General features: G+C 41.8%; 1 protein-coding gene across 5 annotated transcripts in view; it reads right to left on the bottom strand.

Annotated features, from left to right (window-relative positions):
• The window catches only part of DOCK1 (dedicator of cytokinesis 1), a 266,167-nt gene that overhangs the window by 181,380 nt on the left and 67,056 nt on the right, over positions 1–17,731 (bottom strand). For all 5 annotated transcript variants that reach the window (XM_058841868.1, XM_058841871.1, XM_058841867.1 and 2 more), the window contains exons 24-27: positions 12,173–12,243; positions 10,278–10,384; positions 4,794–4,921; positions 3,205–3,300 (exon numbers count right to left, since the gene is read on the bottom strand). In XM_058841868.1, coding sequence (XP_058697851.1) covers positions 3,205–3,300; positions 4,794–4,921; positions 10,278–10,384; positions 12,173–12,243 — 402 coding nt within the window. The remainder of the gene's footprint in view (positions 1–3,204; positions 3,301–4,793; positions 4,922–10,277; positions 10,385–12,172; positions 12,244–17,731) is intronic.

Here is a 17,731-nt window from a genome sequence, read left to right as displayed (position 1 = left end):
TCTCCTTCTGATGGCTCCTGCATCATTTCTCTTCTGCTTTCACCTCATTCTCTTCCCAAAGCACGGAGGGGAAAGCAGCAAAGTGGAGAAGATTCCATTCATCAGCATCACCACAGAGTCCTGCCCAGTGCTTCCTACTCCCACACCAACATCCAGAACAATCCATTTTCCAGTCACAGCGCTGACTTTGTTCCCCATACACCTCTGGATGTTCCCCAGAGCCACTCTCCTCAAGGACACACTCTTGGAAGTTAAAACCAAAGGAACATGGAATGGTTTGGGTTGGAAGGGACCTTATGATCATCTCATTCCAACCCCAATCTTCCCCTAGGCCAGGAGATTTCCTTTCAGGAATTAAAAGAGTTTGCTTTCCTCAGCTTTGGAAGTGAGGCACATCCCAAGCTGCTGACACGAGGAGAAGGAGCAGCCATGGATCATTTTGGAGCTGCCACCGAGGCTGCCCTGTCCTGATTTACTGGAGGAGGCCGAGATGTTGCCTCACGTGGAACCCAACATTGTCCAAAAGCCACCAGGAAAGGAAAGAGATGGTTTAAAACCACCCTTCCAAAGGCTCAAGGAAGTTTGCTCAATTTACTTTTTCTTCAGGCAATGTGTTCTGCCGTAAGAAAGGTTTTGTGATTTTTTTTCCAGGTGGTTTCTCACTGTGCCAGGAGCAGCAGCAGCTCGAGGCAGGAGCAAAATTAACCTAAACCAGGCAGGTTGGAGCAGCAGGACACAGCTCAGCACCCTCAGGCTGCATCCTGCACTAATAATAGAATCATTACATAAAATAAATATAAATAATAATAATAGAATCTTCTATTCAGCAAATGGATCAAGTGAAAACCATCAGTGAGACTTAGAGAGGGAAAAACAGTCCAAAAGCAACGAGGATTAAGAATTGTCTTCTTACCAAAACTATTGACAAATCAGATTTTAAACTTATCATTTACATTTCATTTCACTTAATATCTGGTTCTCCTCCTTGCAACTAGTCTCTTATTTGAAGGTAATTCTCTTTTGAAGGTATAAGACAAAACTTCCTTTTATTTTATCAAGGAGCTCACATTTAAGGAGGAAAAAAATGAAAACCAAATGTGCAGAGCCAAAGGGAACTGTCCAGTTCAACGCTGTAGAAAAGGCTCATCCTGTAATTAAAACTTTTCACTTCAGCACTTAAATCCTTGACATTCCTCCCCTGCTCACAAACTGCATTATGTAACATCAAGTTTTGGATGGAGATGGTGTCACTAAGTATTTTTCCAAGGAGAAAACATGCCAGCTTTAGGACATCAGCAGTTACACTTACAGAATAAAAAAATTGGTTATGTGCTATATTTTACTTCTTTTAAAGAAGTTATCATTACTTGACCTCTGTCAGGTATTTCAAATTTCTTCCTTCCAGTCACTCCGTGTGGTTAATTCTCTATTACAGGTAAAACTAAAAAAAAAGAAAGGTCACTGCATCATTTCAACCCAAATCTGATCCAAGAGAGGTCAAGCTGTGCTTCCTAATTATTATTATTCATTCTACTCCTCCTCCATTGCTGACACCACAAAAATGAGTTGTGGCTGGTTATTTAACAGGGGAATCTCTTCAGAAAAGGCTGCATTGTAAGGTAGGAGTAAGTACTCATTAAAAATACCCTGAAATCTCTGTGTTCATTAGCTGATTATAGAGGCTGTGCGTGGAGGGATTCAGGCTGTGCTCACCAGCACAATGCACATCTTTAATATCACTGTTCTGAGTTCAAACACACACACAAGTTTTCAAATCTGCTCTGCTAACTGCAAAAGGCATAATTAACATTTTTAAATATCACCTAAATCACGTTCATCAAAACAATAATTAACTCACATTCAGCCTGAAACTGAGGAAGTTAAAATAACACACAAGTCGACTTCCCTGCACTGTTACTGCATCCCAGCACTGGAATATTCTGTAGGAATGATCTGCTTGGAACCACTTCCCCACAGAGGATGTGGATTCCCATCCCTGGAAGTGTCCAAAGCCAGGCTGGACAGGGCTTGGAGCACCGTGGGATAGTGGGAGGTGTCCCTGCCCATGGCAGGGATGGAACAGAATGAGCTTTAAGGTCCCTCCAACCCAAACCATCCAGGGATTCTGTGACTTCTTGCTCCAACAATGGATCTGGACACCCATTAACCCTTCCTTACAACAAAACCCAAAGTGATCCAAGTGGAAAACCAAAACTAAGCCAGTGGACGATGCACCAAAGACAAAATTACTGCAGATTTGCCAACATGAGCACCCCAAATGCCAAGGGAATGGGCAGCAGGAGGTACAGAGGATGTGCTGAGGACACAGAGCCCTGTAAAAGTCAAACATCACTGTGTGCAATTACAGGGAGAATTCAAATTGGGAAGGAAAGAGGAGATCAAAAAATCAAGTTGCTGATGGACTCATCTATCTGACTAACAATTAACCCTGTGGTAAGAAATCAGTGCATTGAGCCAAAGTGAGCGAAAGTGATGCAGAACTGAGGGACAAGTGCTCAGACACAGCACAAACCTGGCTCAACTTTCACCAGTTACCTGCTGATGGGATCAGCTGCCAGATGCAGACAGCTACAAAACAATACAAGACAAGGCAAATACACACAGAGACTCCCAAGAACACACTCAGACTCATCCCCATCTCAGATATCAACAGGCCTTACTATCTTTTTCATTATTTAGTCCAATATTAATTAATTAACAGTGGAAAAATTCAAGTATAAGGCTTTAAAAGCATAGTGTTAAGTCAATAGGGTCGTTTGCATCAGTCCTTCCTCTAAACTTAATTTTGGCCTCTGTTCTTCAGTCATTTAGACACTTACCTTGGTTATCTCAATTTAAGTCAAAAAGACAAGTAAATGCTTGTAATGCAATAACAACAGCCAAGTCTCATTTCCACACTCCTCAGCTGGCTAATTACCAATCCTACATCATTTTGGTGCACATAGATATCAATCCTGGCTAATCACCTGCTCACAGATATTTTTCAAGCCTCTTTTATTTTTATTTTTTTTTCTCTTCCCCTGTGTCAAGCACAGTAAAATTACCAGGCAGTGCTTTCCAGCTTCCTGAGCACACAGAGAGAGAGAAAGAGAGGATATTTTGATTGCTTTGGGTCACCTGGGATTACAATCCTATTACAGGCAGGTTCAGGAAGATGTGACAGAGGTGTTTGAGTTTACTCACAATGAGCTCTGAGTCCCGTCCCATGGAAATCACAGTTCTGTTCACTGTCCTCAGCAGGTTCTCCATGATGATCTGGACATGGCGCTGTGTGGGGCCCTGAGGACAAGGAATAAATCAGTGATAACTACAAACACAACTCAACTATTTGTGCTGCTTTTCAACCCACCTGTCTGGTGAAAATCAAATAAAACATCACTTGCTGTTGATCAAAAGCAGGGAATGAGTCTCCCACTTCAACTAAGTGTTATTTTGCTAATACTGATATGTTACTAATATGTTACTAATGTTACTGATAAATGAAAATGTGCTGTTACAATGCCAATGAAAAGCCAAAACCCTGGAAATGCAGCCTATGGCATTTAGTCACCCATTAATTTTCTTTCCCCAAGTCATTCTTCCAACATCAAACCCCCACAGGCATTACCAGTTCGGGGTGGGGGGGCTGCTCTGCAACAGCTCAATTAAAAGGAAGAGAAAAGCAAAGCAAAACTTTCATTAAGGAACTGCCAATTTCAGTCAATATTAGAAGCAATCCACCACTACTTTTGAAAGAGTTAAAATGAAATATTCATTCCAAGCAGCTTTTAAGGACAAGTCCAGAAACTTCACACAGTGGGCAAAAAACGGAGCCAAAAACACAACAAGGAGAAAGAAACAGATGAGCTTTGCTCCCATCTTTTAGTTTATGGATGAAAAATAGATGTGCATATTTGAAGGACGATCCATCCCCAGCACAAACTCACCCAGGAGCTGGCCCTGCTGCCAGGAGCAGCCTGGGAGAGGCTGGAGCTGCAGGTGGGTTCTCACCACGGAGAGAAAAGCAGCCAACAAAGACTGACAGGAGCAGCCAAGCTGCCAGAACCAAATTCCTCCTGTAGAACAACCCTCTCTCTGAAGCAGCCACACTTCCAGAGCTACTTCCAAAAACAAAAACTCAGAGCAAAACCCAAAACCCCACAATTAAATATGATACCAGAGAGGATGTGAGTAGCTGACCCCTCAGGTCCCTTCCAGCTGAGTTAGTGTATGAAGGTTCAGGCAGCAGCAGCACCCCAAATTTTAGGAGAGCATCAAAGCACTGCAGCTCTCTGGCAAAGCATCAATATTTTTAAGTTTGTTCAGATCAAGAGAAAGCAAAAAATAGACTATTATGGCAAAAAAAAGGGATATTACACATGCTGTATGTCTGGGAACCATGTCAGCAACAATAGAACTCAAATGCACATTTCCCAAAATGCCCATGGGAGAAAAGAAAAACCATCAAAACAAAACGTTTTCCACCTGGAAGAGGCCAGGCACAGTAAATGAGCACAGTTTAACTCCTAAGGATATTTATTTACTCACTATCTAACCAGAGAAGCTGTACTGGATGTGCCTCAGAAACAACAAGTGCTGTGCTGGGTGTGATGTGTGAGATGCCACACAACACATCCTCATCACTGGAAAACTAACAGCTAGAAAAGGCTGGTTAGGAGGTTATAGAAAAGAAAAATAAAAAAATCTAAAGCTTCAGGAGTTACCTGCTTAATTCACTTCACTAAAACAATTTCTGTGAAGTGTTACTCATCACAGAGCCACCCTGCACTCACCACATCTTTCTTGTAGAGCACTTCCAGGATGTTACTCAGCAACTGGCAGCAAGCCTCCAAATCTTCTTGTCTCTCCAAGTGATACTTGAGCTGGTCTGTCATTGTTGGCAGCAAGATTTCCCTGCAGTCTGCACACAAAACACGAGGTTACAAACACAGCTTTCAGGGCCTTCAGGCTGATGTGCTTCAGTGCTTACATAAGACACAAAAAAAATCAGGAAAAATAAATTAACTTCAAGCTTTTCAACCAAAACCTCACCTCACCTTAAAAACTTCTGCCTCTGAACTGCTACAACCTTTGACTACTTGACTCTATTAAAAAAAAAATCCCTTCCTTGCTCAAGTACTCAAACTGTTCTTACATGGAGGGAACCGCCAGGTCCAAATTAATTACTAATTATCCATATAAATGTCAGCCCAGTGAACAGCTTGGTTCTGCAGATTTGCCCCAAAGATGCTCTGTGATCACAGCCTGCATTTGGGAAACCTCAGGATATGTTGCTCCCTGAATTTTGGACTAACATGGAAAGGAAAGAGCAGATGAAGCAAAACCCCACAGGGCAGAGGGGTCATGTTCTATAAAGTGTCCCCAAATGCAGGGGAGGGGAAGAACCCCAAAGCCCAACTGCTGAGCACTCCAGGACAGGCACAGGAACGTCTCTGCAAAGCCTGAGAGGTGAATCAGTCTTTAATAACTTAAAAGACCCCTAATTAGAGAGGGTTGAGAATGTTCCACAGCCTTGCTAAGCCCCACTGGTAGGAAGGGGGCAAAGATCAATTTAATATCCAAGTCACCTCTGAGTTCCAGTGGCTGGAGCTACGCTGATCAGTGGGGGAGGCAGTCAGGCTGGATTTCTGAGGAAGGGAAAACTGATTGATTTGTCACAGGGCTTAGTCTGGAATTACACAACCAGCACAGAACACTCCCTCCCTTGGGTGGAGCTGCCAGGGCTCCTCAGCTCCCACCTGGGCTGCTGAGAAACGTGGGGGGACACAAAATGGGTTGGGAACTGCACAAATCATCCCAAGGGTGGTGAGGAGCAGCTGGGGGACCCAGTCAGGACATCCAGGGGGGACCTGGCTCTGCACAACTCCCTGACAGGAGAGAACTGAGTGGAGGATACAGGGAATGGCTTCCCAGTGCCAGAGGGCAGGGCTGGATGGGATTTTGGGAAGGAATTGTTCCTGGCAGGGTGGGGAGGAGCTGGGATGGAATTCCCAGAGCAGCTGGGGCTGTCCCTGGATCCCTGGCAGTGCCCAAGGCCAGGCTGGACATTGGGGCTGGAGCAGCTGGGACAGGGGAAGGTGTCCCTGTCCAAGAGGAATGGAATGGGATGAGCTTTAAGGTCCCATCCAACACAAACCACTCCATGACTCTGGGATGTTTCAACCAACCCAGTGCTGTGGTGCCATCCCCTACCAGAAGATGAGATTTTCAGGGCATCTTTGCTATGAACTATTTCCAAAAACACTGATGGCCTCTGCACAGATCACTGGGAAACAGAGGGGGAAAGGTGAACCCCCAACACTGGGAGCCACAAACAGCTCCCAGCCCGGATTCATGGGGAACTTCACGGTCCAGAACTCCTGTTCCTGCTCCCAAGCCAGCTCAGGATCTGCTGCACAGTGATCACAGACAATGATAATTCCACATCTGTTCCAGAGCAAAGTCCAGCCTGTGGTGATTTAATGTCAGAGAGAATCAAATATTCATCTGTACCAGAGGACGCTCAGCAGGAATTATCAATTAGCAGCACTCAATGAAAGCCTTCAATGAACACAGGAGCTCTGCTGAAGGTGAATACACACCATAAATTTGTGTCAATAAAAACATTTTATTTCTGGGAAGACTGATAAATCAATTTATTTTACGGTTCATTTGAGTGGCCAAAGAAATTTAACCTGTGCTCAGTAACTTTGTTTCCACTTCACAGCTTGTGAGTTGAGTCATAACTGAACAATAAGAAATCTTATAAATGTTGTCTGCTAATATCCAATAGACTCAAATTCCTCATGGAAAAATCCCTGGATTTTCTCTTTCTAACTACAGCAGCTCCACAGCTCACTTGGCAATCAGCTGGAAGTCATTTGGAAAACAAAGCAACAGCGAATCCAAATAACTCCATAGGACAAAACAAATCAGACAAATCACTGTTTACATAAACCAAAACCTTGACGTTTGCAAGGATAGGACACTTCATTTAACTCCCAACCATGAGCACTGAAAATATCCACTAAAATATTATTAAACAGCTCCACACTCAGGGAAAAATTATGTTTATGCCTTTTTGTTTAATTTCTAAGTAGTGAAATGAAAATTATATATAAGATTATATATATTATATTATTATAAGGTTGTAGGAATGTTATTTATTTATAGATGCAATTACTTCTATATGGAAACATTATTTATTTATCTAATTACTACATATTCATATTTGTGTTTATAAATATGAATAAAATAAATTTTAAAAATATATTTTACTTTTTTATTTTTTAAAGACACACAAACCCCACCCACCAGACTCCATTGTGATCCAAGGTCCCAAACTCTCCAGATTTCTCACTGAATCATCAATCACTCAACGACATCACTAAAGCAAAATTCTTCAGCAAACGGCTTCACACACCCACCCCTCTCACCCCCAAGTCCCTCAAGCTTCACAAATTCATGTATTTTGAATTTTAATTCTTCTGGAGACACAAATAAATCTTCTTTGACCTCTCAAGGCACAGAATTAGAGCCTTTTTTTCTCCACCAGAAACAGGCTGATGAAATTTCCTGTGCATTTGCCAGCCTGCCTTAAGTCCACAATCCTGTATAGTGCATATTGCTTTTAGGAAAGAAAATCTCATTTGTGCAACAGGATCCAGGATTAGTTGACAGCTTATATGAAAGTATTCCCTATCAGTTTAAAATTCCTGAATCAGTGAGAAGCACAAAGGGCAGGCAACAACTCAAGCCCACAGAGCAAGGGACAGGAAAATCTAAATTTGAAAAAAAGGCTGTGTATAGGGGTTTGATTTATTTTCAAGTGAATTTGAATGTTTATGAAAGGTTCCCAGCACAACTGAGGCTTCAGACACAAACTTCAAAGAATGATCCTGATGTGGAATTACAATGAGAAGATCAGAGGGAAGGAGCCCCTCTCCTATGAGGAAAAGCTGGGAGAGCTGGGGGGGCTCACCTGGAGAGGAGAAGCTCCAGGGAGAGCTCAGAGCCCCTGCCAGGGCCTGAAGGGGCTCCAGGAGAGCTGGAGAGGGACTGGGGACAAGGGATGAAGGGACAGGACACAGGGAATGGCTCCCAGTGCCAGAGGGCAGGGCTGGATGGGATTTTGGGCAGGAATTGTTCCCTGGGAGGGTGAGGAGGAGCTGGGATGGAATTCCCAGAGCAGCTGGGGCTGCCCCTGGATCCCTGGCAGTGCCCAAGGCCAGGCTGGACATTGGGGCTGGAGCAGCTGGGACAGGGGAAGGTGTCCCTGCCATGGCTGGGGTGGGATGGGTGGGATTTAAGGTCCCTCCAGCCCTACCTGGGACTTTGTGAGGCAAGAGCAGCTTTACAGGCCACACTTTGTTCAGTGAATAAAAACCCTGAGACATCCATGGGAATCCCAGGTTTGGGTCAGTGCACGTGCCTGGAATCCCCATCCCAGCCCCAGCAAAGGATGTTGGATTTAAGACACTCCTAACAGGCAGTGACAGGAAAACCTTGCTTAGGAGCCTCCTGATAAGATCTCAGAGCCATTAAGCAGCGATGTTCTGTCAGCAAACCTGGCCTGGGCCCTGATTAATCACCCTCTCATTAAAACAGAGCCATTTCAATTTCTCAGCAGCTCAATAAAGTTGGACTACACCATTCCCCTCACCCTGAAGGGCTGAGTTTGGGAGTCAGCTTTGAAAAACAAACCAGCCACACACAGTTCCCAGCTCCTGCCCCTCTGAAAACAGAACTGCTGCAATAAGGGAAGGCAAAGATTGATGGGGCAAACACACCACATGTCCCTCTAGCCTTTCTCAGGGGTGTGTTTTACACTCAGTTTCTTGTTTTATCTGACTTATCTCCATTTCTTCCTCCCCAGGAGAGTAAAGGATGATCCCTGATATCACTGACTTCTGCCCCAAAGTCCTGGCAATGAATGAAGCAAAGGAGTAACATTGATGCACAGCTCTTCCCAGGAAATACTCAATTTTTCTTGGGGACACCATTTCACCCAGGCCCCAACAGAAGAAACTCCATCTGTATTCCTGCTTTTACTTCTTGAAAATCCAGCACTTAAGGGCTGGATAATTTCAAATCATTTTAGAAGTGAAGATGAAGTCGGGACTTGCTGTTTCTACCGAGTTTCTACACACGGTGACACCGGTGATAAACTGTTTCTCAGTGGTTGTAAGAGAGGTATAAAACCACCAAAATGCCAATCCACCAAGATTTTTTTAAACTGGAACCAGCAAAATTTGTTTCATCAGCATTCAGTGGTCTCAGTTTTTGTGATCTGAGAGCAGAATCCTTCCAAATCTCCTTTCCCACTGAACCAGTGCCTATTTGCTCCCTCATTACCTTCCCTGCCAGCACACAAACACTTTGTTTGGCTCAGTTTAACCTGCAGCCAGCCTGAAAATGCATCAAGTGTTTCACCTCAAAGGAGGAAATCTGTAGGAGAATTGGCTGAACTTATCTTTCACTGGCCCATTAATGGGAGAGGAGAAAATAATAAGGCATGGACGAACAGCAGCCTCTGAAAAGTTTCTGTGCTGCTCTCCTTCAGCCAGGGAACAGCTCCAGTGCAGAGAGGACATCAAAAACCTCCATTCCCCCACACCAGCCCACTGGGCACAAAAGCTGAGTTCATGATTTTTGATAAACCCCAGCACAAAGTTACAGCAGAGGCCGATAACACAGCTGCTTTTAAACAAACCACGAGGTTTTCTGGTCATTTTGCACTTTCACTTCTTTACCATTTATAACCTGAAGTGTCAGGATTCTCCTGGTGCCCAGGGCTGGGCTGGATGGGGATTGGAGCAGCCTGGGATAGTGGAAGGTGTCGCCCTGAAAACTCAGCTTCTGAGCTTGCTGCCATGGTTTTCTAAGGACTTTCCCAGGACAGTAACTGTAAACATAGATATGTGTACATTCTTTCTGTTCCACGTCTTGTGATGGGCATCTCTCATGGCCAGTGCAGTGAGAAAGTGTTATCCTGACCATCCAATCCCTGGCCATGGTCAGGAGCCTATAAATCCTGGCAGGAAAAATAAACTTTCTCTTCTTTTCACCACACCTCGACCTGTGTCTGTGTGATCAATTCATCTTCAGTGGTAACAGGAAGGTGCCCACCAAGCACTGGAAGAGCTTTAAGGTCCCTTCCCACCCAAGCCAGCCTCGGGTTTGGTTTGAAATTTTGTCCCTTAAGGTGCCCCAGGCTCCAGAGGGATGGCAGGAGGGACTGGGACAGGGAATAAAGCCCTGGAATTGTGCCTGCTCACCGTGCTGGGTGAAGAGGTCGCTGTGCACGATCTCGATGAGGCAGTAGAGCTTCTGGATGGTCAAGCGGCTCACGGGCACGTTCAGGATGAACTCGGTGAAGAGCTTGCTGCACACACAGAAAAAGCAAAAATCCATTAAACTCCCCTCCAAACCATGGAAAAACATCCAGGAATAAAGCACCAGACACACAGCTTCATGCTTTTGAACGAGCAAATTCAATATTTTTGAGACACTAAAAAAAAAAGCAAAAAAAAAAAAATCAGAGAATCCAACAAATTCCTTTAGTTTTTAATGTCATTTCTTTTGTCCCTTTCCCTTTTAGCTCAGTTTTAGACTCTTCATCTGTGTCTCACTGAAGGTTTTAGGTTTCAAATCTTCCTTGCCTGTGCTTTTGAACGAGCAAATTCAATACTGTTGAGACACTAAAAAAAAAAATTTAAAAAAATCAGAGAATCATTAATAGTTTTCCAACAAATTTAATTTTTAATGTAATTTCTTTTGTCCCCTTCCCTTTTAGCTCAGTTTTAGACTCTTCATCCGTGTCTCACTGAAGGTTTTAGGTTTCAAATCTTCCTTGCCTGTGCTTCACGTCAATCAGAACATTCATGATGCCAAAAATAAGGTGATAATTAACATTGTAAGCTACCAACAAAAAAACATAATTAAAAAACCCAAAAAGGAACATTTTAGGATAAAGCATCACACTCATCAGCTGGGCTCCCACCTAATATTGACAAGACTTTTCAATAATTTTGCATCGCTTCCTAAAATCTTGGATTCTTTGCTTTGCCTATTGAGACTTCATTTCTAATTAGAAGCCAACCTCAATTTAAACACTCCCAGTATTAAATTGCAATTTGTACTGGTGATACCATAGAAAAAATGTAATATTTAGGGTAAAACAGGCCAAGTCCTGCATTTTCCTTTCTCTTTTCCCAGGAATTTTGCTGTCATATACCAAAATTATTATTTAGTCCAGAAACTCTACAAGTCTGGGTTTCCTAAGCTCAGGGAAGTGTTGACGTAAAACATTCCACAGTTTAGGCAAGCAGAAGGTAAATGCCAGGTTCCTCAGGCCACTGGAACATTAAACTAAAATTGTATTTATTTATTTTACCCCTACTTTATCTCATATTTTCCTCCTTCTGACATATCAAGACCAAAGAAATAAAACCAGACAAAATTTAGAGGGGTTTGTGGAGTAAAATCAGATTTAATTATGGTTTTTTTCAGTGTGTAACAGCAACATGAAAAATAAAATTATATTTTTCTCTTTAAGCTAAAAGTCCTTCTGAAATACCAGTTTATATTTGGTTCTTCTGCTGCTTTTTTATTTCTTAAACATCCTCCTCTTGTCCTTTTTATTTACTAACAACACTGCCGTGTTTATGAGCTACTGAAACATCGATCCAGCAATAGGGTTCACTAAATTATTTATTGTTTTATTGTTTACATGGCATTTATACTTGAAAGAGTGAAGCATCATGGTCCAGCCCAAGAGTTTTGATGGCAGTTGCCTGATTAATAATTCTTGCTAATTGTTTGTACTGCAAAGTTTGTCAGGTATTTGTTAAACATTTTTTTTTTTTAAAAACAGGCCCTTAAAAAATACCTGCAAGGGACAAAAAAATGTAATAAAACCAAAGTGATAAAACTTCTCAGGTGATCCATATTTCACTGTCTCAGTAGATATTTCTATAGTTTTATATATTTTTGTAGTTTTTATAGAGAGCATATATATAGTAATTACATAAAAATATTAATATATATAGGTTGTGGTTTTATAGTTTTATCTATTATGTGTATTTTATATATTTGTGTATATTTTATATATATCTTTATAAATAAATATTTATATAAAATTAACACTCCACTCTTAATTAACTCTACTCACCTGAGCTCCTTTGGATCAAACACTAATTTCACATCGTTGACAATTGCTGGCAAGTATTTAAGTGCTGCCCCCTAAAAAAAAACGACAAAAAAACCCAAATTAACAAAATTAATGTGTTTAAAGGTGATGCAAAAACTGCAAGGAGAGAATCACCCACGAGGAGGTGGCTTTGGATTCACCATTTTCTGTGACACCTGAGCTGAAACTCAGCAAAAATTAAACTTTTAAACTGATTTATAGTAAGACAGAGGCATGAAATGTTCATGAACTGGGGAAACAGACCAAAATTAGAGATTTATAAGCTCCTTCCAACATTTTACAGAAATCCTTTGGTTCCTCTAATCCCTTTATTCCCAACTTCTGTTGAGCACTTTCTCATCCTCCTCCTCAGCCATGCTGGAGTTGTTTGGGTTTAATTTTTACTCCACTACTTAAAAATTAAACAAAAAACCTAATTAGCATTTTTTCCCTGCAGTAAATTCTTGGTAGCCACTCATGAAATCCTGGCTCTTCCCAATTCCCCTTGAACTCGCAGCTGCCACTGCACAGCACATGAAAGAGCTCGCAAGACACAAACAGATGTTTAATATTTTAACTGTTTGTAGGAATTTTTTACTCATTTTATCTTTTTCCTTAGGAACAATTTGTAGTTATTGCATGCACTGAGCACCAGAATAGGAAAAAAACTCAGAGTAATTGAAATAGAAACCAGAACAGCCAGACTTGTCTGCCTTACCTTGTGTTCTATTGATTAAATCAAATTGTTTGATAGCAGGTGTATTTTTACCTGAGAAGAGGCAGGGCTGGATGGGATTTTGGGCAGGAATTGTTCCCTGGGAGGGTGAGGAGGAGCTGGGATGGAATTCCCAGAGCAGCTGGGGCTGTCCCTGGATCCCTGGCAGTGCCCAAGGCCAGGCTGGACATTGGGGCTGGAGCAGCTGGGACAGGGGAAGGTGTCCCTGCCATGGCTGGGGTGGGAATGGATCAATTTGAAGATTTTTCCAACCCAAGCCTCTCTGTGATGTGAGAAATGATTGCATTTTCCACCCCCCAGCCTGGACCCAGACATTTTCCATCCCCAGAGGTTTCTACAGGCAGCAGAGCCACGGGAGAACCGTCCCGAGGAGCAAACACAAACCAGTTCCTTTCTTTCCCCACATCACAGCACAGCACAGTTTGTGCTGGGGATGGATCGTCCTTCAAATATGCACATCTATTTTTCATCCATAAACTAAAAGATGGGAGCAAAGCTCATCTGTTTCTTTCTCCTTCTTGTGTTTTTGGCTCCGTTTTTTGCCCACTGTGTGAAGTTTTCCTTGTCCCTTTCCTGCCACAACCCCTGGCACTTCCCAGCCATGCCCAGAGCTCCCAAAATCAACACATCAATGATTTCCTGACACCCAAGGAGAACCTCAAGGGGCCACCAAGGCTGAGACCCCTCTCCAAAGGGACCCCCAGCCTGTCCCTGGGCTGGATGCAGATTCCAGAACATCCAATTTTCACTCACAACCCACTGAAGCTGCCAAGCTGGACCATCAAACATCCCCACATCTGCTGGAAGGACTCCTGAGCTGGGGCCTCTGGAATTCTGCAAGTGGAGCTGTGATGGATGAGGGCTCTCATGAGCAGTCAGGAACCACAGGGGTTTATTTGCTGATCATTCACATGCATGAAGCCGTAAATGTTTAGTAACACATCTTAAATGAGAGCTTGCATTTTATATCTTGAATTAAAATTTCACACCTGAACGTAAAAATTAACACTTGAATGGCTCCCATGAACTACTGCAGGGTAAAACTATTTACAACAGCTATTTCCAGCTTGTAGCTGCAACAATTAGCAGCAACTGAGGGTCTACTTTATGGACAAACCAATTAAAGTTTAATTCTGGAGATTTACAGAAGATTGTGGAAGTGCATTTCCCACCTCAGCTGGCTCGATAATGTGACAAGATGATCAGAGTACGAGGCTGTGCAGCCACGTGATGAAATCTGTATCTAAGCTAAAGGGCTACTAAAATAATTTTTTATTGGTATTAAATCATGTAGAGGAGCAGCTCTGGCTGTAGATCTCACTCTGTTCAACCTGCAGCTGATTTTCTGGGAGCAGTATAACTCCATTGCAATGCTGGTTATTCCCAGGACACTGCAATGCATAAATGAGGAATATGAAATTCAGCAGATTAAAAAAAAACAAAAACAAGCCCTGCTCTTGTCTTTCCATATAACATCAGGAAAAAACAAATAAGCATCTGGTTTGGGGTTTTTTTTCCTCCCATTTAAAGTAATTAAATTAATTACTTTTCACTCTTGATCAGCACTGGACCAAGGTTCCAATTCCTCATTTCCACAGGAAGCACACGGCAAACTAAGCCCAAAATCTTCATTCCAGAATTATTACAGGAATGCCTCAACCACTCAAAAATTCCAACCAGCACTAAAAAACCACAGTAATGAGGAACCTTAATGCTCAATCAAAGGGGATTTTGCAGTGATTTCCCTGTGATCACACGAGAAGCACACCCAAAGATCAGTCTCACACACACACTCAATAATTACACACAGCTTCAAGCTGGGCTGCAATAAAAACCTGACTGCCCAAAGGGGCTTCTCTCTTTTGTACAAAACCAGTGACAAATTATTCCCACCCTTATCAAGTTACAGAATCAGTCATTTCCAGCACTACAAAGCACACAAATAAAGCAGCAAAGGGGAAGGATGAAAAGCAGTGAGAGCAGCAATGAGCCCGTGTGGGGCATGAATAATGGATATATTCTCCCTGAGCTGGATTTCCTCCTACTCTCAACCTTCTGTTGGCTGTGGGGTGTTAGAGGGGTTTCATTTTATTGAAAAATGTTTCAAAATTTTGAAAAATTTTTCTTTTTTTTTTTTTTCATTTTTTTTTGTGATTCACGTGGCTCAGCATCACATCCACAAGGCCATGGCATCCTGCAGCTCCCAATGTTGTGGCTCATCCTCTAAACCCCAAAATTTACACATTAATTTCCCCTTCACCAACACCACATCTGTGTTTCCACAGACATTATTATTATTATTCCACAGAATTATTCCACAGAAAGCATGGGAAGAACCATGAGGTGCCACTCTCTGCAAGCAGGAGCTGCCAAGAGAAGCCATGGAGCTGCTCAGTGCCTCAAGGATACTTTTAAAAACTGTGAGAAAGGCAATTAACTGGGCCAAGAAACACAACTCACTAAGTGAAGATATTCAGGGCCAGAAAAGTCAAATCTTTGCCTTAAATGGAATAAATTAAGCAATAATTGATGGCCACAGCTCTCTGCACAGCCAATGCAGGGGACAGCAATTCCCAGGATTTATCCTTCCATGGACTAATTGCAACTCATTCCCTAAATCAGCTCTGTCTGGAGCAGGACCCTTTGCAACCTTTCAGATAAATTCACTGATGGGCTTCTAATGAAATCACAGCTAATTGTGTTCTCCTGGACTTCTCCACCACTGGCAGCCAAATCACCAAGGAACAAACGCAGTGTCGGCATCAAAAGATGAAAAAACCCTTCAGATGTGGTAAAAAAGGCAGAAGGAGTAAAACCAGGTGCAATGGAATTGTTATTCCCAACAGTGACCCCTCTGAACATCAACTGATTTATCAGCTAATTGTGTTCTAAACTTACCTAGAGCTGGCAAGGAAATCAGGTTTGTGTGGAAGGAACCAAATCAGTGTTGGTATCAAAAAGATCATTGGAGAGAAAAAACAAAGCTTCAAAAAGGCCAGAATCAATAAGATCAGGAGCAATGGAATTGTTATTCCCAACAGTGGCACCTCTGAACATCAATGAAGAGTCCCCTGCACTGCTCTTCTCTCACTCAGAGTTCATTTCCAGACAGGTTTAATGACACAAAAATGGGTAAAGAATGGCATCTACCAAGAGCAAAATTAGCACATTGCCCAGATCTAAAAGTTCAAGGAGTTTCTATGACTAAAAGTTTATCTGAATTATTTATCTTGATTCTCTGAAAGGATTTTTTTTTTCTGCAGATTTTTGCTAGGTGGGGAAAACCTCAAACCTCAGAAAACTTCACTCTGACACTTGAATATTTAAATAAGAGTAAGTTTCATTTATTTATTGGGACAGAAAGTGGCCCAACTCCTAAAACTACCAGGAGGAGCTGCTTTTCAAGGAAATTTCTGGTTTTTAGTTTCTTCACAAAAGGGTGAGAGGACAAATGAAAGCCTTTTCTTTGTGTCACCAGGCAAATAAAAGCACATTAAAATAAAACCTTGATAAATACCTTAAAGCATTTCTGATATAATTTTGAATAACAGATAGAAAAATGAGTTTTACTCATTTATTTGTTACACAGTTGAGAATACAAAGAGATCTCTTAATTAATCCAAAAGTGAAATCACCTCTGTAGGTCACTGGTGAGTGAAAAGAAAGCAGGACAGAAAAAGAATCTTGCACAAATGGAAAATTATCCCATTCTTGACTTCATAAATGGAATTACCAAAATAAAAGTGTCACAAAAGCTTCTTTGCAGTAGCTGTTTAAAAAAAAAAAAACCCAAAAACTAACTTAAAGTTGTCATTAGATTGACCAAATGACATTTGCAAAGTATTAAACAAAATGTATTCTGAGCAGAACACCACAGCTTTTTTTCTGGGGTTTAAGTTCAGCTCTTTGTAGACCATAAAAGCAAAAAAAAACAACCTTAATTTAAAACTGTCATTTTCCAAAGCCATTTGTTTCCATCAGCACGCCTGGCCTCCAAATTAAGCACAAAAACTCTGTGCCAAATACAGAATATTCTTTTGAACCCTTTTGTTTGACAAAGCAATAAATTTGTTTTACCCAATTCCATTTGAGAACATTATTTTAATGTTAATTTTCATCTTTTGTGCCACTCAACAAAGCACCTCCTTTCCACCCCAGCATTATCTTGGGTGCCATTCCATTAAACTCATCCAAACCAAATTAAGCCCAGGCAGCAGCTGGATCAAACAATATCCAGGAACACCTAAACCTAGTTTAGTTTTGCCCCAGCCTGGAGCAGTTATTCAGCCCACAAATTAAAGCAGTTTTTATCCCAGTTGCAAAGCAGCACCTCTGACACTAAATTCAGTGTAAAACAGCCCAAAATTCAGAGTAAAACAGCCCAAATTCAGAGTAAAACAGCCCAAATTCAGTGTAAAACGGCCCAAATTCAGTGTAATATGGCCCAAATTCAGTGTAAAACAGCCCAAATTCAGTGTAAAACAGCCCAAATTCAGAGTAAAACGGCCCAAAGCATGATCAAAAATAAATATCTTCTGGAGATATTTCCCACATGGATTCTAAGAGACTCAGAAACCTCAATCCACAGTTGCATTTTGTTACCCAGCTAATCTGAAGTGATGTTTATTAAGAATTCCACCTGCTGGAAAAGCCCTGCAGATTAACACAGTCTCTTGCTTTCTTCTCAGGCACCTTCCATTTCCCTGCCTTCATTTAAATACTTTTCTGTGGCTTTAGCAATAAATGCAGAATATTAAAGTACAGAGTGGACACTGAGAAATGCTTTACAAGTGACCAGAATTATT

This window comes from Poecile atricapillus, chromosome 6, assembly GCF_030490865.1.
Source record: "Poecile atricapillus isolate bPoeAtr1 chromosome 6, bPoeAtr1.hap1, whole genome shotgun sequence".
Lineage (NCBI taxonomy): Eukaryota > Metazoa > Chordata > Aves > Passeriformes > Paridae > Poecile > Poecile atricapillus.
Note: the sequence above shows the minus strand (reverse complement) of the source record. Positions and strands in the feature narration are given on the sequence as shown.